General features: G+C 32.9%; 1 protein-coding gene across 1 annotated transcript; it reads left to right on the top strand.

Annotated features, from left to right (window-relative positions):
- Window positions 1-497: 497 nt before the first annotated feature.
- LOC124361162 (exosome complex component rrp45) lies at window positions 498-27,264 on the top strand. Its single transcript, XM_046815202.1, has 9 exons — window positions 498-527; window positions 5,452-5,546; window positions 7,864-8,086; window positions 9,309-9,529; window positions 10,198-10,419; window positions 12,676-12,806; window positions 17,936-18,039; window positions 21,667-21,856; window positions 27,046-27,264. The coding sequence occupies exons 1-9, from the start codon at window positions 498-500 to the stop codon at window positions 27,111-27,113; spliced, it is 1,284 nt and encodes a 427-aa protein (XP_046671158.1). The 3' UTR covers window positions 27,114-27,264.
- The last annotated feature ends 556 nt before the right edge of the window (window positions 27,265-27,820 follow it).

Genomic DNA, 27,820 nt, shown 5'->3' with positions numbered 1-27,820 from the left:
TATAGTTTTTGGTGTGTACTTTTAACTATTGTTTTAGTTAATCATAATGCTGTCTAAGTTATGTTTTTTATTAGCCTTAAACAGACATTTCCGATAAATCAAAGTAAACTAAAGAAAAAATCAATAAATTTGCAATTTTTCATGCTAAAGACATTATCCAACATGCATAACAGTCAGATGCTACCTTATACTCCATAACCTCTATACATGTATATTCTTGTTTAATTTTTCAAGTATTATTAACTCTACTTCCTGTTCCAATTTCGGCCAAATTAATATTATCAAAGCAAATCCTTGAATTTGGTACAGTTTTATTTTTAAAATTTGGGGAAATGAATACAATTTAGCTTTGCCATAAATGAATAGTGACGGTTGATTATTTATTAAAATGTTTTAAATTTGTAGGTTTATAAAAAAAAGGCAGTCAATTTCCTGCTGCCTCTATCACGATTGTACAGTATGGGGCAGAGGAACTTGAAGCGACTGCTGTTCTGAGGATGATGGGAGAGGTGAGCAAATTCGAGAAAGTGGGTTGTAAGGTTGTTGATCCACCTAGTTTATCTTTCATGGAGTAGTACATAGGTAGAGCACATGTTCGCTGATGAAGCATAATGCATTCCATACCCGTTTTAATATTGCGCCCTGTGGTTGTGTTTCTGTTCAGCAGTCTACGGTTCCATGAATAAACAACTTCAGAGAGACTGGTGATATAATAAAAGTTTTATTAGTCCATGGTTAAAAAAACAAACAGGTAGTTTCGTAGGATTCTGATCGTTACATCCATATGGTTTAAGAATTTTTCATGCCAACACTCAATGAGATGGATGTGGGAGATGTGTGGTTCCAGCAGGACGGTGCAACAACACACACAACTTAAGTGTCAATGGCAGTTTTGCGGAAACACTTTCCAGTACATCTTATCTCCATAAGGGTTAATCTGCATTAGCCAGCAAAGTCGCCTTGATTTAGCCACTTGCGATTATTTTTTATATGAGCTACCTCAAATCAATAGTTTATAAAGATAGTACCAGAATCCTGGCTCAACTGAAGAACTACATTCTTCAAACTATCGCCAAAATGCCAGTCAATATTGTTCGAAGGACCAATAAAAATGTATAATATTAAACTCAAAATGAAACAATATAATGTATAGTGGTAGAGGTTTTAATAACTATTAAAGTTCTGCACTTCGATAACTGAGCAAATGGAGCCTATAAGTTGATTTACAAGATTGAGGTTCATTTTTTAATATTTAAAAAAATTACTGTTGAGCTTCTAAGAATAATTGTTAGTTCAAATGGGGAAAAATAAAAATACGGAATAAGATCAAAGAACATACTATTAGACAAAAGCACACAGTTAAATCATGAATACAAAGAGTTAAAATGGTTTTCGTTTCTATTAAATGTCCAATATAATGTTTGAAATTAGTTGAAGCTTTAACAATCTTGATTGAGGAGAAAATTTTCTCTAATTACGAAGGACCATAAGAATTATTAAGCACTGTTACCTTGCACCGTCCAGTGTCTGATACCTTGACACAAATGAAGTTGAGTTGATTGCAGTTCGACCTGGGTTGCTTCCAAGGAATGTTGCACTGTTGGAGTTCTTGTTGATGTATGAAGATTCCACATTCACCAGATACTATCCTCGGTTCACTCACGAACGCTGATGTTCCACAGGGACAAAGTTACTTTTGGCTCGTTAAAAAGATAAAGTCCGGCAAGGGGTTAACGACAATTACACGATGAAGTGGCAAGGCTTCTAATTGCCATAAAACAGCTCAAAGGTTCACAACAACAAGGAAAAGGGGGCACGGCCCATATTAAGTTAATGCTGGTTTTAACGTACGACTGAGCGATACAGAGTCTGTAAAAGAACTGCCTAAGATGCCTCTAAGGGCTTTTCTCGTCTGTGTCTCCTAGGACGCCTGTGATTGGTCGACACAAGTCATCTTATTCTACGTCACAGTCGGACCACTATAATTTGGGATACATGTGTGTGTTTGTGTACAAAGATACAATGAAAATAGATTCCTTTATGACTAACATGGTATCAAACAATGGTGGACAATGAGCAATTCTAAATAAAATACACAATTTTGGTTATCAGTAAGAAAATATATTAATATGTAAATTAAATTAATTAGTATACATAAATATGAAAACCTAACAAATATGCTGGAAAAATAGGTGAACAAAACGTCAAAGTCCGTTTAGCGAAGTGTACTGAGCACAACGGACACCATCTGCCTGATATCATATACAAAATTAAGTCTAAAAGAATTAAATATATAACTTCATTACTTTCTTTTCATCAAAACGTCCATGGTCGGGCCATTGTTTTTTTAGTTTGATAGTCGAAAATCTTGTTATTTATGTGTTTTTGTATTGCCAACATTGTTACATGCCGTAAAACTGGTTTTTATATGTTAGCGATAATCGGGGACTATTTTTTTCGGTGAAATTACGTTAACCTGTGTTAGTACGAAAAACCTTACGGCAATCGGAGGGGTAGTCGCTGATCTTAATATTTACCTATAATTATTATACAATATCGAAGTTTCATAATAGGCTATATTGAATTTTTCGGGTAGGGTACGATAAGCGGACCCGGTTTTTTATATCGAAGAATGTAACCATCGATACCTAAGTTAATATTCGCATCTCAAATCCTAGACTATCAATCGATATAAAAGTATTTATAGTCCTCAATAACAATCATATGTTTTAAATTAAAATATGAATTTAATACTCACAGTGATCAAACAAATTATTATAACCAAAATTAGAAAAACTGAAGCCGACCATATTTGCTCCTCTCAAAGTTACAATTGTTTCTTTCCCACATATTTCACATAATAGATTTTTCCGTACGAGTCCAACATGTTGAAATCACGAAAAACACGTCTAATCATTTTTCAAAGTAATGTCGTGTAGTTTTTCTAAAATTGACTGCCATTATTAATAATCAAATGTTACTTATGTAAAATTGAAATATTACGTTAACTGTTCAAAATAAACAATTAGTATCGATTTATTATATAGATGGTTATGATTAAGTAATATTATTTGCCAATTTCGATATAAAAAAACCGGGTCCGCTTATCGTACCCTACCCAATTGTTCAATAACAACAATTGAATAATGAGTGTAGGCCGGCTACAATATAAGAGGCCACCACCACAATAGAATCATGATTATCTAAACTATAGAAACAAAAATGTTGACACGAATTTCGTTATATAAAAAACTATCTATGTTGTGTATCTATAAAATGTAACAAACAAAACAGTTTAACATTTAGTTACTTTTTACTGTTTTTAAGGATATACTATGAGTCTATTGTGGTGGTGGCCTCTTCTTAAACAAAATTACGTTGTAGATAATTCAAATTACAGTATAGTTCGGCTGTTTTTATATCTTTAAAAAGTAATAATTTTATGATCAATAAAAAATTATCTAGGCTGTGTATATTTATAAAATGTAGAAAACGATACAGTCTAATATGATACCATATATATATATACATATATATATATATATATATATATACATATATATATATACATATATATATATATAAATAAATAAATATACACAGCCTAAATAATTTTTTATTTATCATTAAATTATTACTTTTTTAAGATAAAAAAAACAGCCAAACTATACTGTAATTTGAATTATCTGCAACGTAATTTTGTATGTGTATATATATATATATATTTTTATATATATTTTTATATATATTTTTATATATATATATATATATATGAGGTCTGTCCATAAAATATCCGACCGCCGACCAGTAGGCGGCCGCGGCGTAACCGACCGGCTCGAACCGGTTATTGGAGGGGAGGGGTGAGCCTACTCCTTCCCATATTAGGCACTGAATACGATCCGGTCACTCAGTGAGTCACAGCGCTCTGTTCCGTACAGTACTGCCGTGTGTGTGCATCGCATTTCAATATGACTGAACGTGTTGAGCAGCGTATTTGCATTAAATTTTGCCAAAAACTTGGCTATTCAGCATCAGAGACGATTACTATAATACAGAAAGTTTATGGTGACGTGTCTATGGGCGATACACAAATAAAAGAGTGGTTTAGGCGGTTTAAAAATGGCCGCATATCAGTGGAGAGTGATGACCGATCTGGCAGGCCTTCAACGGCCAGAAACGCTGAAAATGTTGAACGTGTTCGTGCAGCAATTAATGAAAATCGTCGATTGACTGTCCGAGAGCTGGAAGAAGATTTAGGAATACCAAAATCGTCAGTTTGTAACATTTTACACAAAGATTTAAAAAATGAACCGTGTGTTTTGGCAAAATTTGTTCCTCGGCTGCTGACAGAAGACCAAAAGAACTGTCGACATGAAATCGCACAGGACAATCTGGATTTGATAAAAAGTGACCTAGGGCTATTTAAAAAAGTTACTGGTGATGAGTCATGGGTTTAATGTTAAGACCCTGAGACAAAGGCTCAATCTTCACAGTGGAAAACTCGCAAAGAGCAACGGCCGAAAAAAGCAAGACAAAGTCGAAGCAATGTCAAGACAATGCTGACAGTTTTTTTTTTACCAGGACGGCGTTGTTCATCACGAATATGCTCCAAGAGGCTAGACAGTGAATAAGGAGTATTATCTTGAGGTCCTAAGGCGGCTACGAGATGCAGTGTGAAGGAAACAACCTGAACTGTGGACAAGCCGTGACTGGATCCTGCACCACGACAACGCGCTAGCTCATTCCTCAAATCTTATTCAGCGTTTTTTGGTCAAACACATCAACCAACTACGACAGCCTCCCTACAGTCCTGACATAGCACCTTGTGACTTCTGGCTATATCCGAAATTAAAAATTCCTTTGAAAGGAAAAAGATTTGACTATGTTGAAAACATAAAACAAAATGATGCGATGAAGGACCTGTTAGCCATTCCGCAAAATTAATTTAAGGAGTGTTTCCGGAAGTGGGAGGAGCGTTGGAATAAGGTAGTGGCTTGTGGAGGGGAGTACTTTGAAGGGGACCAGATTGCTGTTGCCGCCGAGTAACGTCAGTTCATGCCAGACGTCAAGGTCGGATACTTTTTGGACACACCTTGTGTGTGTATATATATATATATATATATATACGTATGTTTCAATTGTAAAAAAGTTTGCAAATCACCCAAAAACAGCATGTAGAAAAGTCTTTGAGGGTTAGAATGTCTCTACTTGTGGTCATTATTCCTCCTCCCCTAGAAAAAGTTTAGTTTTGTCGAGGAGGATGAATAGAATAAGCTAAATAATAATGTCTCATGATCTATGGTAATGCATTTACTAATCTCTGTACAATATGGTAAAATGTAAAACAATAAACACTAAAATACGTTCTAATTGAATCTTTGTGTAGGTTATAGTTTAAAAAAAAGCATTTGGTATAAATCCTATAAAATAAGTAACCTTATTTTCTTATAGAGGCTTGATGGCAGAGCTTTCGACGAGTTCAGACCTGTTGATATTCACTTTGGGAAGGAATGGGGATCATGTCAAGTATCTTTTGGTGAAACAAAGTAAGTAACAAATTACCTTAGTAATTGGTGAAGTAATTTACTTTATACTGTATATACAGTAATAGTATATACTATTAGTATGAGTTTAAAGATTAACAATTAAAAAGCATTGTTTTTGTTTTTTACATCATTTTGCTTTCTATTCTTTGGTTCATCTTGTGATTTAGCAAATTATATTGATAAAAAAATAGTTTTTAAATTCAAATTTTTTAGCACTACTACAGTGAAAAAATCCTTGAGTGAAAGGCTGTAATATTTGTATCAATCTCATGATTTATCAACTGGAGAAGATTGAAAGAATAATAGGATTTCGGACATTTGCCATCATTATACAGTATTAGTCACAATAAACAGTACTGAAACTGAATCAGCTGTAGCTGCCTTCTTGATCAGCTGATTCAATTGTCGATTGTAGCCACGGCTTCGTGTTAATTACTTCTTTCTGATTTGAGGTTAGTTTTTGCAAACATGGTGCTAACAACGGTAGAGAAAGTTTTTATCGTATAGCAATATTTTCGCTCATACGGAATTGGACGTGCGGGTAGGCCAAGCTTGTCATACACTGCATTACGTTTTCAGGAACATTTCCACAAAAACCTGCCTAGTAATGCTGTGATTCTTAGTGTTGAAAAATTTCAAAGAACAGGTAATGTTTTGATACAGTGAAAGGGCTTTTCAGGTCACCCAACTACTGTCTGTACAAATGAAAACCACGGAAGAGTGTTGCAGCAAGTGTTACAGTCACCGAAAAGAAGCCTAATGCGAGTTTCTCTTAAACTAAATATTAGCAATATGTCAATGCGAAGAATGTTCAAAAACATTGGTGGTTTTCCCTACAGGATACAAACTGGACAACCAAACTGTAGAAACAAACTAGCCAGAGTTCAGTACTGTGCTTCAATGTTAGCAATATGCTATGCAGAACCTGAGTTTCTGAGTGATGTATGGTTTACAGATGAATGTCATGTGCGCCTTAATGGTTTCATAAATAAGCAGACAACACGTTTCCTTTGATTTTTAACGTCCTGACATTGTTGTAGAGAGGCCACAGCATAGTAAGCGTGTAACCATTCGGTGCGCTGTGTCTGAGAGTTTTTTTTTTTTTTTTTTTTTTTTTTTTTTTGTTCTCTTAGGACAAGAAGCTTTGCGCTGCTTCCGGAGTGATAGTGATAGGATATTCAGGATGGGTAAGGTTAGGGAAGTAGGGGTCGCCTCATATCAAGATCCATGAGGAAGAATTAGGGCCATGAGAGGGGTATAGTGGGACCATACTTTTTTGAAGGCAACAATGGAGAGACTCTTACTCTAAATCAGTATCGATATAGGTAGGGCCATTCTTGATCGTTTTGTAAGATACCTCAGGAGATTTCGTCGTGCACGAAACCTGCCGTTAAATTCACAGTGGTTCCAGCAAGATGGTGCAACCAGTCACACTGCCGTTAACAACATTGCTTTTCTCCAACAAACCTTTGGCAACCGTCTCATCTCCCTTAGAACAAACTTTCTTTGCCCAGCCCACTCCCCCGATCTTACAACACTAGATGCCTACATCTGGAGAATGTTGAAAGAAAACATTTTCCGCGAGGACCCACCATATACCATCGTTCAACTCAAAGAAAAAATTACCATGTGTATTATTAGGAGAATGGAACAACCCCTTTTCATAAAAATTATGTAAAACCTACAAGAACGGCATGAGTGTTGCCTCAAACTGAAAGGGGGTCATACTGAACATGTTAATACCCGAGTTTAACCGATTTAGCTTCCTTTGACTTGTATTTATTGGTAAAATCTATATGTAATATTACTGTGTTTACCATAATAAAATATAACCATTTCAGTACTGTTTATTTTGGCTAATACTGTATGTTATAAAATGTGTAACACTGCGTTTTGAGATCTGCAATCTGATCTCTTCTTCAGGTGAATAACTAGTCTAACACATAACTACAGTCTAGATTAAAATAAACAAATCATACCAGAGCTGCTTGAAGTCCAGTACAGGCATTGTCACTGTAGTTTTTAATCAATACTGTATACTTTTTTATTTTAAATTTTATATCATGTTTATTTCTCATGTGGGTGTACACTAGTGGAATTTTGTGATTCCTTTTAATAACAAACTTCATTATTTGTGAAGTATTTTGACTAGGCTAAAATATTTGTTGACATAAAAATTATTGTACTATTGGGTTTTTAATAATCCAGTAGACCACGAATAAAATTAACTCATTGGGTTTCACTATTTGAATTAAAAAATGTATGTTTGTGAAGATGTAAAGTGTGAGTTGTTGACATCGCTACATATGTATGACAGGGTGTTAGCCAAGGCGACATGTGACGTACAGCTCCCCAAGGCCACCAGACCCAACGAGGGCCTGTTGCACCTTAATGTTGAGCTCAGTCCGATGGCTGCAGCACACTTTGAGACTGGCCCACAATCAGAGCTGGGTGTCCACCTCAATCGACTCCTGGAGAAGTTCTTCAAGGAATCCAGATGCGTTGATCTGGAATCCCTCTGCATAGTTGCTGAGGAAAAGGTACTTATTTCTTTCTCTGCACCAGAGATGTCATGATCTCAATCTTCTTTGGTTTGAAAATCTTGTTATAAAAACTGGTTACTCTTTTTTATATTGCGTTTTAAATATAGCAACAGATCTAAGGTCTTGAGGAAAGGGCAAAGTAAAGTTAAAAAGGAATGATGACCTCTCCTTAAATACAAGGGTTATCTAGAAAGTACACTACATTTATAAATAAAAAACAAATTACAAGAAAAAATTGAATTTTATATATATATATATATATATATATATATATATATATATATATATATATATACACACATTAATTAAATTTGTATAGATGGCAATAGCTTAATTGAACCCGGATCTCTCACTTGCCGGGTGAATGTGCTACCATTACACCACAGAGCCCTTACTTTTTACGATTAAATTATTTTGTATTTGACCATATCTGTCACATATATGTTTAAATAACCAAACAAACATATGATCAAAAGACCAAATACCTGTAAAAAGACTTATTTACATTAATTAAATTTGTATAAATAGCAATAGCCGAATTTAATTTTTTCAATAAACATTGAATCACAAAAAGTACCCGCACAAGAATCTGCTGGGACTCGAACCCGGATCTCTCACTTGCCGGGTGAGTGTTACCATTACACCTCAGAGCCCTTACGTAGTAAAAAGTGCTATTCTAAAACAAGAAGGAGCGATAGTAACCTCTCACAGCAACAGTATCTAGCACGGCTGGGTAGCTACTGAACAGAGAAACACCCTGACATCAAAATGGCCACGATAATTCTGCCCCTAGCGGCTACAGAATGAAATTTAATGTACTTTCTGGATAGCCCACGTACCTTTAATGGTGTGAAAAGCTCATAAGATGCACAGCCCATACTCATGATACATCCATGTTGTGTCCTGGCGATGATAGGCCTAGATAACACAGTCTATCTGTTCAACAGTTTTCACCACTGTCAGTATCACCATAACGAGAGTCACTTTCTCTGCCTTTACTTTCCGCTCCTAGCGGCTACAGAGCAAAACGTTATCTACTTTCTGGATAGCCCTTGTACTTCGTATACGTTTTTGTTATATAACAAATAAAGATAGAAGCGATTTATGAAAATTATACTTTTGTATCTGGTTCTTAAAGAAAAGAAATTTTAAGAGTGGCTGACAATTTAGGAAACTTTTAGTATGAAGCATCAGAAATGATAATAGTTGGAACATACAGGTATGGAATGTACGAGTGGACATCAATGTTCTGAATAGTGATGGCAACCTGGTGGGTTGCTGCTCAGCTGCTGCGTTAGCAGCATTGATGCACTTCCGTCGCCCTGACTTCACCCTGTCCGGGGAGCAGGTAATCATCCACAGCCCCAGCGAGAAGGATCCCCTCCCTATCAGCTTGCATCATCACCCAGTGGCCATTGCCTTTGCGGTCTTCAACAATGGGTAATTTATAATTGTGGTTTAATATTAACATCTTTTTAAGCATGATTGTAGGCAACCTTCTTAGATCGTAGACATTATGTCACCATAAGTATTTTGTTCCAAACTCCAAAAATAAACTATACATAATGATGTACTACAGCACTGTTATGGTCATATATGTGAAATTATGCAAGTATTAAAAAAATTCTATTTCTTCAAGTTCATAATTAAATTTAGTTTTATGTGTGTTGCTAAAAGTATTGAATGAGTAAAGTCTAAACGTTTTCATTTCCAACTCATTACAATTTTAAAATCAACAGCTAAAAGTGATAATCCAATTTGGTGAACACTTCTTGTTGTACTATTGTTATTTGTTAAGACAAAACATTTATAGATGTATGCAGTTTTTTCAGTAAATTTGAAAAATATCTACAAGATAAAACTTTTTAAATTTCCATTGAAAATTTTACTAAAAATTAAATTAGCCTATGTATAAAAATGCTTTTTGTGGGATTTACAATTGAAATTTTAAAGGAAAATAAATTACTTGTGGTCTTATTTTTAACGATTTTACTGTCACAAATATTTATGTAAATACAACATTTGTATTTTGTTGTACAATAATCATCATTATGGCAATACTGTTATGTGTACACAAATATAACTAATTAAGAACTGTAATGTTGTAGTGAACGAGTGATGGTGGATCCAACCAATGCAGAAGAAAGAGTATCTCAAGCACAATTGGTGCTGGCAGTAAACACGTACAGGGAACTTTGTGGCCTCCACCTGGGTGGCTCTGCCTTGGCGGCTCCTGACATCATCTTGCAGTGTGCACACAGATCTGGTGGCTTCTCAGTCATGCTAATCGACAAGATCAAAGAAGCACTGGAAGCTGATCTCAAGGCTAGGTTAGACCTTAATAGCAATTTATTATCTTTAAGTAATTGTGAATGTTCTATAGCAAAGCTATATCAAGATTGATAGTGGACTTTGTTAAACATTATTTTTCATTGATAAAAATAATATTAATGGAGAGAAAAAATGTCATAAGACTATATATTTTAGAATATATAATTCAATTAAATGTTAACGAAAATCTGATATGATAATTGAGATTAAACAGACCTGCTCTGAGTAACTGAACAATTTTAGTAACTGAGAGCCTTTCAGAAGTCCTGACCCATGTTATTTCAAATATTTAGAAGAAATTTTAGGATTTGAACATTTATAATAGTACTAGCTGTTTCCCGCGGCTTCGCACGCTTTTCGTAAGTTTTGCCCGCGTATGAGCATTTCTGGTTGAAGTAAATTATATTTCCAACCCCGATGTAGATTTTACCTTGATGTCACGATCAAGAAAATATGTCAAAAATGTATTGTACATGCATAATGTATTTTATTACAAAGTGGTCTACCACTCAACCTTTAAGTTCAACCAAAAATTTAGTTTAGACAATTATACATCATAACTTAGCGCCTTCAAATAGTGTTTCACTGTTTAATATACGTATCTATCTCGTAATTGCAGGTTATAATGTGCAGGCGCTTTGAAAACTTTTCTTCATTTTATTCGTTTATATTCACGACATAAGCGAATAATTCAGATAATAACTATCCTATCTTCTAAGTTAGACTAAATTACGGATACATGTGAAATTTGATTGAAATTGGTTCAGTCGTTTTGGAGTTTATTGGCAACATACATCGTGACTCAAGATTTTTATATATATAAGATATTGTAGAGTTTTGCTGATGGGAATAATCATGGTTGTTTTCTTTAGAAAGTTTTGTACGTCTATTTCAATGGAAACAATTGTAAACCTTAAGTTAATTAATTAACTGGAATTAAAAAAAAAAACTTTAAATAACCCTAGCTACCAAGTGCTGTTTTTTATATATTAATTTTTATTTACAGTTAGTAGTATATTTTTGTTAACTGTTGAACTTTTGGTTTTGAAATTGAAACAAATAACAAAGGAGTAAAATGGCTTCTAATTTTAAAGTTTCTTGTGCTAGAACATATATATTATGTAATAATACAAAAACAATAAGAGAAATTCATGATTATTCTTTTCCCTCTGGGAGATATTTCATTTGTTGTGAAACACTGCTTTTTCTTTCTTACAAATGACACCTTAATTTTTTTCTAGGTCCAAATAAATGATTTGTGGTTTTATTTATGTTTCAATCATTCTTGATATATTTATCTATAAATCAACATATCATAAAAATTGGATGGTAAATAAAAAGATATGTTTTTGCATCAGAAGAGAAATTTAGTTTTCCAAGGCTGAACAATAAAAATTGGAATATTTCTTAAACTTTAGGACATACGTAATGTAAACTTTTAGAAATAATGCAAAAAATTGGCATGCTTACTTGCATTAATGAATGGAACAATCATACCAAGTCTTATAAAAATGTGAGGTGATGGGAACAAAAACATTCCTTGTGGTTGATTTAATTTGAAATGACTTAATTTATGCAAAGAACACTGATCTATTCCATCGTCTTTGCATTTAGAAAATTTCGATTTAGTGGCCAGCAGTCCATTAGATTTAAGATATTTCAGGTTCAAATCCAGAGGAAGATCTAGTAAATTTTGCAAGCTAGGTTTGGACTGGTCTTAAGCAATTTTAATTCCTTGTGCAGTAGCCTCCGGCTTGGACAAATGATACTACAGCTAGTAATTATTAATGTGCAGGTTTTTCCTCCAATGTTTACTTAATGAACGCTTCATATTACTGTATCAACCTGGTGCAAATATTGTCTTGCTCCCTGGATATGATAATTGAGATTGAACAGACCTGCTCTGAGTAACTGAACAATTTTAGTAACTGAGAGCCTTTCGGAAGTCCTGACCCATGTTACTCAAATATTTAGAAGAAATTTTAGGATTTGAACATTTATTTATTATTATTGGGGGGGTATATTGTAGAGTTTTGCTCACAACGTCAACGTCAAGCAGTTGTGTTACAATGTTGTAGAGCTTTAAGTAATAAGAGTGTGAGTAACATGTTACCAGTAGTGAAGGGCCTGTGGCAGGATTAACTGACTGTATGAACCTGGTACAAATATTGTCTTGCTCCCTGGGTATTTACCTCAAGCAGTTGTGTTACAATGTTGTAGAGCTGTAATGTAAAGTGTGAGTAATATGTTACCAGGAGTGAAGGGCCTGTGGCAGGATTAACTAACTGTATCAACCTGATGAGGATATTGTCCAGCTCCCAAGATAGGAACACGTTCTTTATAAAGGGTAGTGGTCGACCAAGGCCAACGAAGATGGATGTGGAAGGTAATGATTTAGATTCAGTTTAGTTGAATGATTGGTAATAGATAGATCCTCTTGTGTAATGATCAAGAATCTTCAAGAATTTGAATTGTCTTTTAACAAATTGTGCAATTGACAAAGTCAAATTTACAATTAATTAACATTTTCTTAATATAAATATAGAAATCTCTGTCTAAAGGACAGTTGTCAAATTCTCGGTAGTTACCTATAAGGTAATAACAGGTGACAATGAAGTTATAATAATTAAATAAATATATAAATAATCTATACAAAATAATAATTAAATAAATATGTTCCCTTGACTGTGTCAAGTGCTGTTGTAATTTCACATATTTTTTATTTTGGGTTTGAATAATGTTGCAGAGCTAGTTTATTCAACATTGGGAACAGTGGTCCATTATAAATATATACTTTCATTCAACTTATAGCCATATAATCTTATGCATATGTATAATGAATTTTAGAACTTCTGAATGATTACAAACAGTATTTTTAGTACTTTCTAATGTAGCAATATAAAATAGTAAATTCATCTTCACAAATCGAAGCATTAACGTAAGAAAGTGTAAGTTAACTTTCTTAAAAACAATATTCATTATTTCGTATGAAAATGTTTAAAGTATTTTCCTAATAACTTAAAATTATTGATTTTCAACATGTTAATTGTTTTATTTCCAAATGTGGTTCCAATTGAGCTAGTATTTTCGCTTGATAAGTTTTAGCGAGAGTGTACTTAATTTTTTTTAATCAGCTGGTGTAATATGAACTAATCAGAGGAGCGAGATTGTAACATAGTGCTATCCCTTTTTGTTACTTCCTACATAATAGAATAGATCTCTGACAATAACGTATTAGGCTATTCTGACAGAGTACACTGTATTTTACTCATAATGAAGTTTAAAACATATAGATCTTGCAGTTGGTTTGGTATTACTGAAAGTCTGCATGTCATTCTTTGTTATAAATTTCACCACGACATTATCCTGTTTTAATAACTTTTTGAACTCTTAAACTCATTTATTACTATTTTTGCAGAAAAAAATCATGATTTTTTTTATTAATAAAATATTAGAAAAAGGATATTGTCATTTTTTATTAAATGTATGATTAATTGATACCTTATTAAATGATTAAAAATGGCAAGCGTGAAATTCTCTTAAGATCTAGTTTTGACATTAAAAAATACAATTTAAATCATATGAGGACCAAACAATGCCCCAACCTAGATTTGTATAAATTCTATAGTTTTATGGAAGATAAAAAGTAAATATTTTAATATGTGAAGGGGTGTTTTTATATTTTGGAGTTACTTATTTTTATACTTTACCAAATTTGGCATAATTACAATAAAAACACAACATAATGTTTGTTAATATGTTTTACATATTTATACAACATGTTTGAGTTTATTAAAAATATTTATTTTAATTTTGAACTTATTTAAGGTTTTTAGTTAATGTAATAAAAAAGTTTGCTGAAGAAAAGCTAACGAGCGCTAAATAACACTAATTTGTAAATGTGATAAAGAGTGTAAATTAATATGGGATTAGTTCACTTTGGGGATCTGTGGTTCTACCAATTCCATATTTAATAAAAAAATGTTCTCAAGAATCTTTTTATTTGTGTCATATAATTTTTAACTATATTTGACTATTGGAATAAGTGGTTACAGTAAAGTTTGTTTCTTGAATTGAATTTTTGTGTGCAAAATATATTGGAATATTGATTTTTGTTCGTTTGAATATTCAACCCACATTAAGAAATACATTATTTTCTTTCATTCAATTGATTAAAAATGTATAAATCTGAAAACAACCATGTTGAAGAGAATATGTTTCAAGTTATATTAAAACAGCTCAGCTTAAAATTTTTAACACTACTAATGTGTAGATTTGTTATGTTACTGTTTGTACAATAAAGTTGGGATTATAAAACAAAAATCTGAAGGCCTGAATGGAATATTCACATTTATATATTTAAATATTATTAAAAACATATTGTGTGATCTGGAAAATCTAAAAGAAAAAATAATTAGAAAAGTCAGAAAATTTTAGTTTTGAGGTTTGGTATACTTTTATGGTGTAATCAGCAAGAGATTCTGTAGAGATGAAATCAAACTGAAACATCAGTATGGAGGTGGGGATGTCAGGAGTTAGCAGGTCAGGAGCTGTTGTGTCAGACAGGTTGTTTCCTGTTGACCAATCACATATCTCAGATCTTGTTTTATTACTCACTCTCACTCTTAACCTTCCATAAGAGGCAATGTATCGGACCAAGGGTTCTGTAACGATTACCACAAATAGAGAAGGTTAGTCTCATTGTTATAAAAACCATTAGAATCAACACAAAAGTACCTTATTTTTGTGTACTGTTTTTATATACATTTTAATAATATCAATAAATAAAATATCCAGAAAATGAATATTGTCACAATTGATGCTTGTACATTGATCAAGTTAAAAATCTTTACAAGATATCAAAAAGTTATTATAAATAATTCACATGTATTATTTAAAAAATATGACTGGGTACTATCTTAATGTATAACTCTTTTTGGAGTCTCACTAAAAACATATCCATTATAATCTTGCATTTGTTTTAGTTATTTTAAAAATTTTACTGTAAGAGTATTAGATATTGAAATCATTATTTAGTTTAATCTTAATGACTTGTAAATCTATTGTCGATTTGATAATATTGCAGCTAACCTTTAGGCCACAATTCGGTGACATCTACAGTTGACTATTTGCATTTATGAACTTAATTTTTTTATAAGCATTAAGTGTTACAAAAAATGTTATTCACAATTAATTGAAACTTATGTTAATATAATGTTATATTTTACACTAGAGGCTATTAACTAAGAAGACAAATTATTATTGTAAAATTATTATAATAAATAAATAAAAGGCATGTTAAATAAGAAATTTTTAAATGTTTAGTGTTGAACTTGTATTAGTTTTGTGGTTTGTTTGTTTTGATTGGGCAAGTAGTTAGGTAATAACCCTCTAGAATACATGGGTTATTATCTATCTTCTCATGAAGTCCAAATTACATTTTAAAATGTATATCTGCAGTTTTATACACAAAGTTTAATGGTTCTTATTGGTTGCTGCCCATAGTTCAGAATTCTTTTACTCTTTGAAAGTTAATGAACAGGAGTCCATTTGTTTAATTTTTAAAATGGTGTTATATTTTCCTGTACTTTTAGAGATTTTACAATGATAAATTTGTATGATTTATGAACTCTGTAAATAAAACAATTCTTAAACTATTTTATTTAAGAACGTATATAAAATTTAATATTTAAAATGAATTAACCCTTTGATTGCCAAGGGCCGACTAAATCAGCTTTCCGAATATTCATTGTTCTGTTACTATATGTTGACATATGGCATTGTGCTTAGTCTTATTTTATACATAATAAATCAAATAAGCATCTTGATTTTATTCATTATAGCTGGTAAAAGCTATTTGCCAAATATGAGAGACAACTTTTATGTAAGTGCAGATTTTCAAGATTTTGCACTAATATGTAAGAAAAGTCATACTGAGTATTACAGATTTTACTTTTTTGAAATTTGGTAAATTATACTTGTTCCTGCTTAAATAGGGACAAATAAAAACGTTGCATACAAATGTAGTGAAATGAAAAAATAAAATTTTTCTTTATCAGCATGTAACAAATTAGAAAATTTAAATTTATGTATAATTTTTTAATTTAAAAATTTCAACAGATGTTATCATCCAAATAAATATCACAAGTCATATCCTAATTTTCCTCCAACCCAATAAAACTAAAATTATCCCATTATGTTTATTTTTGAAAAGTTTCAAATTATTTTGTGGACACCACATAAATGCCAATGAACGTGTTATAGCAAGAATATGTTGTGAGAATGCCTAATTGTAAACGTAATGTCTGAAACATTCATTATTAACTCAAGTTAATTCCAATCATATGATTTTTGTGATAAACCCTTGTGGTGATAATAGTATCAGCCTATTATCAATGATTATGTCATCCACCTGGGTGGTATCATTGTGACTGTGACGATTATGTAAGCACTTTTTGAAACTCTAATTCCTTCAACAGTTCTTGTTGAAACCTAACATACTGTTGTTGGATATAGTGCTATAGTCAAAAAATCCTAAAGTTTCTTTAGTATTCTGTATGGATTCCTGAGTTTATTGTTTTGGTGGTTGATAAATTGATGTTTCTGTTGATGTCACACATTACAGTAATGGTGTCTGCCATGTTATTGTTTTGAATTGTGCTCTATTTAGTTGCAATGAATAACAAATTAGATTAGGATCAAATCAGAGACAATTCAGATGATGATAAGTGATTTAGAAGATACTAGTGATATAGATGTGCCAGAACTTGATTTGGATTTATCATTAGAGGATTATAATGTTTACTAAGCTTCATTATTATGTATATAGATTGAGTATTTGAATTGGTATTTGTATAATAAGGCACTGGTTGTGAAAATGTTTATATTATAATACAATTTTTGCCGATTAAAAACTATCTTTTTTAACATGCGCACATTTAATTAAAATAGGTCTATCACCATGGGTAGAAACACATATCACCCGGAGGGTTAAGAAAACCAAAATATCATTGGATCAAATAAAAAAATAAGGTTTCAATAAATCGCAAATAGAAGGGGGGTGCTCTAGCCCCCCCAAATTTTTAAAGACAAATGTTACAATTGCACCAATGGATTGTTGTAGGATAGAACACATTTACGAGGCCTTAAAGCTCAACAATTTACAGGGAGAAAATTCCCAAGACTTTGTTTTTGGAGGATAGTTTGTACCTCCTAAACCAACCAATGTGTCAGCCCTCTCCGAAATGACTCTTTATATACGCCACTGATTGAAATTGAAAAACATTATAGTTATGTTAAATGTTACGTAGGCTGATCGTTGATAAACCTTTATAACTCCTTTGATTATTATGGGTGACTTATGACACACTCTGTGTACAATTGTAAAACTAACAAGTTTTCGTTCATGTAGCAAGATAAAAGATCAGAGAAATAAAACCTAAGTATTTTACTAAAATATATTTTTTGTGTCTTCAACTCAAATTCACTATCAATTAATAGTATTTCCTCTTCCAGAAACAATTGAAGATTCTCATGAAGATAGTGATGATGATGTTCGTATAATTTCTGTAGGAAAGCAGTCAGCAGAATTATTGCCTAGCCGTGGGAAATTCTCTAAGGTAAGTCAACATATCCTTCAACGACTGTGATATAGAAACATTATTACCCATAGCAAACAGATCTTATAATGCGATTACTAATTAAAATAGATTTAAATAAAGTATTTTATCAACTTATGAAATTCACTACAACTTAGTTAAAGAATACAACTGACTGCCAACTTGAGACGTAAGATAGATTTATTTATTTACTGGGATAATTATTTTGTTTCAAAGTGACAAATGGATGTCAGAGTTATACAACAGTTATACGATAGTTGTGTTTATTATTTTCTTTGAAACTAAACCAAATTAGAAACATTAATTTAGTATAGGCTAGAAAAAATACATAAATGTTTTTATTCAGTTTTAACTTGTAAGCCTAAAATGTTGCATGTTGTTTAGTTACTAGTCTCGTTTAACCAAATTTGATGGGATTAAGGCAGAGTTTCCCAAAGTGTGCGCCGCGGCGCCCCCGGACGCCGCGAGCTAGTGCTAGGTGCGCCGCCGTTGTCTACCAAAGAGTCTAAACGTCATCATACTACAGTACAGTGCGGACCAGTCTGTGCGCGCGGCTTTGGAGTTACTACCCCCTCTTCCCCCTGCCGAACCTTACTTACTGGCCCAGCTGGCCGGTTGCACAAACAAAACAACTAGGCAAGGTCAGACAACAGAGCTTTGCATCTCGGTATGTCATTCTGTTCTTGGAACTCGTTGCTAGGCAACGGAACTACCTTCGTGTATTTTTGGAAATCGTCGTACGTTCCCGGCGGACAGTCTGCTACTACTACTTGCAGTCTAGCTTCTGTTGAGGTTATGATTTAGATTTAAGTTGCGAGTTTATGTTTACACAGTGTGACAGTCGCACAAGTGAAGTAAATAATCAAAGTAGTGAAGTTGTACTGTAGTTTTGTTCAGTTTATTTAGTGTTGGTTATTATATTGTTCTTTAAAATGAAAAGATTCTTATCTTCAAATAAAACTGAACAAGGAAGTAAACAAAATAGTGATTCTGCGTCAACTTCTGCAAAGAGCGATGCCGAGGCAGCTGAGAGAAGCCGTAAACCAAAATACAGAAAATATGACGATAAGTATTCAGATTTTGGTTTTTCTTGTATTGAAATTAATAATGAAGAGCGCCCGCAATGTGTTGTTTGCATGAAGGTTTTATCAGTCGAATCTATGCTGCCTAGTAAACTAAAACGGCATTTAGAAACTGTCCACTCAAACTTGATAGGGAAACCAAGAGAGTTCTTTAAAAGAAAGGAAACTGAGGCAGTAAAACAAAAGGCTTCTTTTTCTAAACATTCCAAAGCTAACAGTGATGCACTTTTAGCTTCATTCAAAGTGGCATATCACATTGCAAAATGCAAAAAGCCTCACACAATTGCGGAAGAGCTTATTTTACCAGCTGCTGTTGACATGGCTAAGATAATGATTGGCGAGGATGCAGGGAAGCAGCTTCTTAAAATTCCTCTGTCAAACAATACAATAAGCAGGAGGATTGATGACATATCTGAGGACATTAAAAACCAGCTTATAAATAGTTTGAGAGGTAAAGAGTTCGGAATTCAATTAGACGAGGCTACTGACAGTCACAAAGACGCTAATTTAATTTGCTACTTTAGGTATGTGAATGAAAACCAGTTGATAGAAGATTTGTTGTTTTGTAAGAAAATTGAAGGAGGCACCTCTGGTAAAGAGTTGTTTGATATTGTTAACAATTTTATGGCGGAGAATGATATTAACTGGGAAGACTGTGTTGGGGTGTGTACTGATGGAGGCCGGTCAATGTCAGGCCACTACCAAGGACTGCAATATCGCATTCGGGAAAAAGCCCAAAACGCTGTTTGGACACACTGTATTTATACACCGAGAAGCACTGGCAGCAGCAAAGTTCAGTTCAGAGTTAAGTGCAGTTATAAAAACCGTGATCCAAGTAATAAATTTTATCAAAACAAGACCAATGAAAGCCCGGATTTTTTCTAAACTATGTAATGACACAGGCGCTCAACACTCGTCGCTTTTGTACTATAGCAGTGCTCGATGGCTATCTCTGGGCAATTCTCTGCTAAGATTGTTTGAGTTGAGGCAAGAAATCTACATTTTTCTGAGTGAAGACAATAATGCTCTTGCTGATATGTTTATTGATGAAAGTTTTCTCCTTAAACTGGCGTTCCTGACAGATATTTTTGAACGTTTGAACATTCTTAACAAGTATTTGCAGGGGAACAATACGGGACCAGTAAAGTTGAAGCATTCAAGAAGAACTTATGCTTTGGGAAAAAAGTTTGAAGAATGGAGATTGTTTGATGTTTTCAACTTTGAATCAGTTTCTTAAAGAAAACCATCTTACTCTGAAAGAAGAAATGAAAACAATGTTGACTCAGCACTTGTCTAGAGTACAAAGTTATTTTGAAGACTACCTGCCAAAAGATGAAATCAAAGCGCAGCAGTGGGTAAACGACCCTTTTCAAACTGAAATGCCTGAAAACTTCAGCAATGAAGAAGCAGAACAGCTAATTGACATTTCAACGGACTTGTCATTGAAATCAAAATTTCAGTCCCAATCCCTGTTTGAGTTTTGGAATGGTATTGAAAACGAATTTCTGGCGCTGTTGAGCAAAAAGGCTTTGCGTGCAGTTATTCCATTTGCAAGTTCTTACCTTTGCGAGTGTGGTTTTTCCGCTGTTGCAGTGATAAAATCCAAGTATAGAGCAAAGCTTAACATTGAAAAGGAAATTCGGGTTGCTATATCAAAATTTACACCCAGGTACAATGAGCTTATAAAAGACAAACAAGCGCATCCGTCCCATTGAAACAGAAACTTATGGACTTTGTTATTTATGTATAATATTTCTCAAGTTAGCATTTCATTTCTATTATAGAATTTTCTTATAAAGGGAGTCGTGTTTTTCTTATGGTTGTTTTAAGTTATTATTATTACATTTTTTTGCAATAAATCAAGTACAATCTAACTTTTGTGTGTTTAATGATGTTTTTTACCATTGTAAGAACAAGGTAAACCTGGTGTGTTGTTAAAAAAGTAATAACAATCTTATTAACAATGCTTCGTAAAGTATAATAACAAATAACTATTACATTTTTATACTAAAAATTTAATTATTGTAATGTAAGTGCAATGCAAAACGGATAAATTATACTAGGTGCACCGCAAAGCCATGTCTGTACTCAAAGGGAGCCGTGGGCCAAAAAAGTTTGGGAACCTCTGGACTAAGGTAATGCAATTGAACAAAAATTCAGTCAGTATAGAATAATATACAAAAATTGTCTTTTTTATAGCATAAAAGAATGTTAATTAAGTGCACCTGCAAATCGGTTATACTTCATTGAAAATACAATGAGGTTTGTTTTTAGCTCCTTTCTTACTGTGCAGTTATATAAATTATATTACTATCTCAGAAATTCACTTAATTAGATTTTCATTAATCGGGACTCTAGTGAATTATTTAAAACACTTTGAAACATGTTAGTATCTGAGTTAAGGAATTTTTTAGTTTTTCATTGTCGTATTAGATAATTTCAGAGCATATTAACTTACAATATTTAATGTAGGACATAGCAAATAAACCTATAGGAAAACTGAGGGATTCCATCATTAGGTTCTTCTGTACCATGTGTTGTGCAGGATGAGCTAAAGCCATGGGAGCCATCAGGGAAACTGGGCAACAGCTGGGTGGTCATAGATCAGGACGATGATAGTGCCAAAGAGGATGAAAAAGTAAATGACAATGGTAATGAAAATGTGAACGACAGCGACGACGATATTGAAGTGGTGAAGGAGGTCACGTTGCAGGACAGGATCGTCGCCAATATCAGTGAGTTGTCTCTTGTTTCCTTTTCTGCAAAAATGTTAAAATGCAGTTTTTATTTAGAGTTTGTTTTGTTGGAAATGTCATAAATAGGGATTTAGCAGAGTGTCTTCTTATTGCAAAAGATCTCTTTTTTAAATACTTTTTTGACGTAATTTTTTCTTGATATGCTGTCATATATTAAAAATAAATTATTTGGACACAATACATTATCAGAGTATAAGGCCTCAGTGTTCAACGTTAAAAACAAATACATGGTCATTAGAACAATTTCATGCACATGTTCATCTTAATACAGTTGGAATTTGGATGTCAGTAAGATGACATTAATTTTATTCAAGAGTATCTGGCACAAAATTTGAAATCCCATGGGTTTTTCTAATGATCAAAATAGTCCAATGGGATGGTCACCTCTGTATCAAGTGCCACCATTAGAAGTCCTTTGAGTAAAACTCAATTACATAGTAGCGTGTTATTGCCACACCGAACAGCTGGGACAACTGTCATATATTAAAAATAAATTATTTGGACACAATACATTATCAGAGTATAAGGCCTCAGTGTTCAACGTTAAACACAAATTATTTGGACACAATACATATCACAGTATAAGGCCTCAGTGTTCAATGTTAAACACAAATTATTTGGACACAATACATATCACAGTATAAGGCCTCAGTGTTCAATGTTAAACACAAATTATTTGGACACAATACATATCACAGTATAAGGCCTTAGTGTTCAACGTTAAAATCAAATTATTTGGACACAGTACCTATCACAGTATAAGGCCTTAGTGTTCAACGTTAAACACAAATTATTTGGACACAATACATATCACAGTATAAGGCCTCAGTGTTCAATGTTAAACACAAATTATTTGGACACAATACATATCACAGTATAAGGCCTTAGTGTTCAACGTTAAACACAAATTATTTGGACACAATACATATCACAGTATAAGGCCTCAGTGTTCAACGTTAAACACAAATTATTTGGACACAATACATATCACAGTATAAGGCCTCAGTGTTCAACGTTAAAATCAAATTATTTGGACACAGTACCTATCACAGTATAAGGCCTTAGTGTTCAACGTTAAACACAAATTATTTGGACACAATACATATCACAGTATAAGGCCTCAGTGTTCAACGTTAAACACAAATTATTTGGACACAATACATATCACAGTATAAGGCCTCAGTGTTCAACGTTAAAATCAAATTATTTGGACACAGTACCTATCACCACAGTATAAGGCCTTAGTGTTCAACGTTAAACACAAATTATTTGGACACAATACATATCACAGTATAAGGCCTCCGTGTTTAACGTTATTTTGGACACAATACATATCACAGTATAAGGCCTCAGTGTTCAACGTTAAAATCAAATTATTTGGACACAATATCACAGTATTAGTGTTCACACAAATTATTTGGACACAATACATATCACAGTATAAGGCCTCAGTGTTCAACGTTAAAATCAAATTATTTGGACACAGTACCTATCACAGTATAAGGCCTTAGTGTTCAACGTTAAACACAAATTATTTGGACACAATACATATCACAGTATAAGGCCTTAGTGTTTAACGTTAAAAACAAATTATTTTGGACACAATACATATCACAGTATAAGGCCTCAGTGTTCAACGTTAAACACAAATTATTTGGACACAATACCTATCACAGTAAAAGGCCTTAGTGTTCAACGTTAAACACACAAATTATTTGGACACAATACATATCACAGTATAAGGCCTCAGTGTTCAACGTTAAACACAAATTATTTGGACACAATACATATCACAGTATAAGGCCTCAGTGTTTAACGTTAAAATCAAATTATTTGGACACAGTACCTATCACAGTATAAGGCCTCAGTGTTCAACGTTAAACACAAATTATTTGGACACAATACATATCACAGTATAAGGCCTCAGTGGTCAACTCAGCAAAGCTCAAATGGTGTTTTAACTGCACATTGTGATCAGTGTGTTACAATAAATTGTTATATTTTGATTTTTCTAATAATAATGAATTCAGATATTTATACACTCAATTAAAAACAGATTACGCTTACGACTGCGTTTACACAGTGTTAAAGCATTACTAACTCAATTCAAATTTTAAGATTTATTAATTCAGTAGTAATTTTTAATGCATGAAATTATTTTAGTATTAAATAGCTTTATTGAAAAAGTAAGGGTTGGGGATATTAAATTGATTGTGGATCACATTACAGTCTGGTTATAAAACTTTCTGTCTTTACTTAAAAAAAACTCAAAATACTCACAAATAACTATTATTATTATTATATTTGAAACATTATGTTCCTTTTTAATCTTTAGGCCTATCCTTAAAAAGTAGTTTATAGCATGATGTTATGTATAGTAAATAAAGGGACATCGAGTAATTAAACATTTTTCAGGGACATTCTCTATGTATTAATTCTTTATAATAGTTACACAGTATGCTGTCTTCTTCATCATGGTCAGATGTGGCTTGCATGAAAGAAATCATACTCTTTGTTAATTCTAGTTACACATTTCTTCCTCTTAGTCGTGCACACATATGTGCTCAGAAATCATCTGTTGCTCAATATTAATTGTACATGGTTGTTTACATGTACTGCAGACTGTTATAAAAAAATTTATTTATTATTTATATGATGACATTCAACAGGTCCTCCTCCGTTGACTAATGGTTATAGTCTCGGCTCTCTAACCGAGAGATCACAGGTTCAAATCCCAGGGATGCCCAATCATATACTTTGACAATAAAAACCAGTGAACATTGAAGCCGGCATAGCTAAGACGCTGGGGCTTAAATAAGAACAAAAAAGTCATTTAACAGCTGTTAAAAGTGACAATCATATACTAATCTGAACGACCTGTTGAACTGCCAAATATAAGAATGTTGATTGGCCACTTATGATCTATTACACTCGATCACTCTGGCCTCATATTCTAGTTGGTATTGGCTATGCCTCAAAGCTAGGCAACAATTTGGCAATGTTATGATGCTTCTTGGCTAGTTGAAGAACATGTCACCGATAAGAATAAGGATACATTTATTGCCATGAAGCTTACACAAGCATCGACACAATATACACAAGTTCTTGTTTGAAGTTTATTTTTGATAATGGAAGGATTGTGAAGGAAACAGGATTTTTCCGGACATTTGCCATTGTTCAGATATTTCTTTTTACACAAGTCATGTATAAAATATAAAACTTGCAGAAATCCAGATAAGACAAATTTGGTACAAAAAAATAAAGTTGCCAAAAAAGTCACGCCTCAATTTAAATATTACTCTTTATTTTAATTTAAATAAATAAACAAATAACAGGAATATAACAAATATATGAATAACAACAACAAGTAAAACACAGCCTCAAAAATTACTATAACAAAATTATATGACATTGATAAACTTAAAAATATAGTCTGTATAAATAAAAGACATATGACATTTAAAATATAATCATTAAACTACTATTTTAAACTAAATAGGTTATATCTAGAAACTAACAGTTCCATAGTCAAAAAATTCTGTTAAAGAATAAAATGGATTTACTAAAAGCCAGGAATAAATTTTTTTTAAATTCATTATAACTATATTTAGATATGTGTTAAAAAGTTGTAGACCTTTAAAGTGATTACTGTGTGACTATTTTAGTTTTATTCAGGCTATAAAAATCTATAAATACATTTTCTATATTTCTATCTATAGTGATATGTCTGTCACTATATGTCATCAGAATATCAGGATGTTTAAGAATGTAGAGTATAATATCAAACATATATATATTAATTATAAATGGAGTTTTATTGGAAATAAAAATTGGTCTTTAGTGAGCTAATGGTTCACTATAATTCTAATGGCTTTCTTTTGTATAATAACAATTTCAGCTATCCTGTTGCATTTTCTCTTCATAATTAGGCCATATCTGAACACTGATTGAAAGAAAGCAAAATAACCATTCTTAGATAATCAGTGTGTACGCAACATGTGAGACATTTTCGGAGATAAACAAACCTGGAGAGTTTGGTTGATAGGTGATCAATGTGGGGTCAACATATTAAATGATCATTCACACAAACACCCAACAACTTTACACTATCCAAAAACTCAATATCAGAGTAAATATTGTAGTTTACTTGTCTCAGGTTAAAAATTATGTACTACTATTTAAAATTGTTGTGTCGTCTGCATATAATATTGTTTTGGGATTGACTGAGAAAGGTAAGTCATTGATTGCTACCAGAAACAAAAGTGGTCCGAGAACAGAGCCTTGAGAAATGCCATACTCAATCAAGAGCTCTTATGACCATTCTCCCTCGACAAATACTTTCTGTCTATGATTACTTAAGTATGAACTTAACAACAGTCTCACTTAAACCATAATAATTTAATTTCATAAGACGTTATTGTGATTTACACAATCAAATGCCTTGCTCGAGTCACAGTGACCTGAGTAAAAGCATTTAGCACAAATTTAACAAGGCTGTCTATTGCTTCAAAGGTGCTTTTTCCTGACCTAAAGCCAAATTGTGACATACTCAGGAAGCTATTAGTTTCCAAAAAATGCTAATTTGATCATACACCAAAATTTGAAATAATTTTGACAGTATTGGTATAACAGATATTGGGCGGTAACTATTTAGCTCATTTTTGGGCTCCTTCTTTTAAATAGGATAAATACGAGCTATTTTAAGTTTATATGGGAAAACTCCCTCAAGTAGACAGAGGTTTAAACAGTATGAAAAAGGTTCTGATATAGTTGTTATCAACTGTTTTATAAGAAAATTTGACATATCATAAATGTCACAGCTTTTGGAGTTACTAAGGTTATTGTATGTATCATTGGGAGATATATGTTTCCAAATAAAAGAGATAGATGTAATGAAATGAGATAGATGTTTCTGAACAAGTTCTTCAGTGCTGGGTTTGGTTAGACATTAATTTTTTGTTTAATATTTTTCACAAAATTTGAACAATACGCTTCTCCTTCAATGGCTTCTTTGTAGGCACTCTGTAAGGCATGAATGTTAGAAGGTACTTTTTTTACAATGCAAATGCTGACGAAACTAAGCTGTTTATAGTGAACATTACATTATCTGGTAAAATAATATTTAATTATATCAGAGATTTAATAAAAAACATGTGGTATTGTTCCAGATCTGGATGGAGACAGTGAAGAGGAAGATACCACAACTCTCAAGTCTTCAGATTTAGACAAAGCCTAGCAACTCATCAACGGTTTCTTGTTTACTGTCATGTACCTTTCAAATTCAAATATCTTTATTAATCACTGTTTACACATAGAAAAATACAGATTGAATAGTATCAGTGTACAGTATTAAGCTAATATAATAAAACAACCTTACTCTAAATTCACACAGTTTAACACATTCACTGCTGCCCAGAAAATACGTAAAATACAAGCCCATGCTGAAAATATTTTTTTTAGGTTTTTACTTACCATTATTATGTGGAGACTTCATATGCACCATCAATGATGTGTATATGTCCATATATACATATATACAGCAACAATATAGTAGCGGCACCGGAAGGTGCCGGCCGCACTCGGCAGGTCAGATGCCATTGGACACCCGACGGTGTTCAGTCGCGTCCGTCACTTTCCACGCACAACACTTTTCACTGTTCAAATTGTTTACAGTATTCATTCATTTGTAACCGTCATACACACAATTATATACAATATTTACAATATTTCCACTTTTTCCTGCCTCATTTTCTTTCCTACTCATGATACTTGTCGAAGCATCTCAGTGCACATAGGCCAGGTTCGCCAGGGCACTGGGCACAAAAAGAAAAGGGTCATGGTTCTTTTCTTTGTCTTTGAGCATTCTCTGCATCGTTTTTCTCTTCATCCTTTCTCCTGTGTTGTCAGGTGTGTCCATTTTTGACAATACGTGTCTGACAGTTG

This window comes from Homalodisca vitripennis, chromosome 4 (assembly GCF_021130785.1).
Source record: "Homalodisca vitripennis isolate AUS2020 chromosome 4, UT_GWSS_2.1, whole genome shotgun sequence".
Lineage (NCBI taxonomy): Eukaryota > Metazoa > Arthropoda > Insecta > Hemiptera > Cicadellidae > Homalodisca > Homalodisca vitripennis.
Note: the sequence above shows the minus strand (reverse complement) of the source record. Positions and strands in the feature narration are given on the sequence as shown.

Bases quoted from the DNA above. Each gene is read 5' to 3' on its own strand.
- LOC124361162 (XM_046815202.1), top strand. From the start codon at position 498: ATGATGGGAGAGGTGAGCAAATTCGAGAAA. The intron at 528-5,451 runs GTGGGTTGTAAG...ATTTTCTTATAG, and splicing joins AGGTGAGCAAATTCGAGAAA to AGGCTTGATGGCAGAGCTTT. The intron at 5,547-7,863 runs GTAAGTAACAAA...TATGTATGACAG, and splicing joins GTATCTTTTGGTGAAACAAA to GGTGTTAGCCAAGGCGACAT.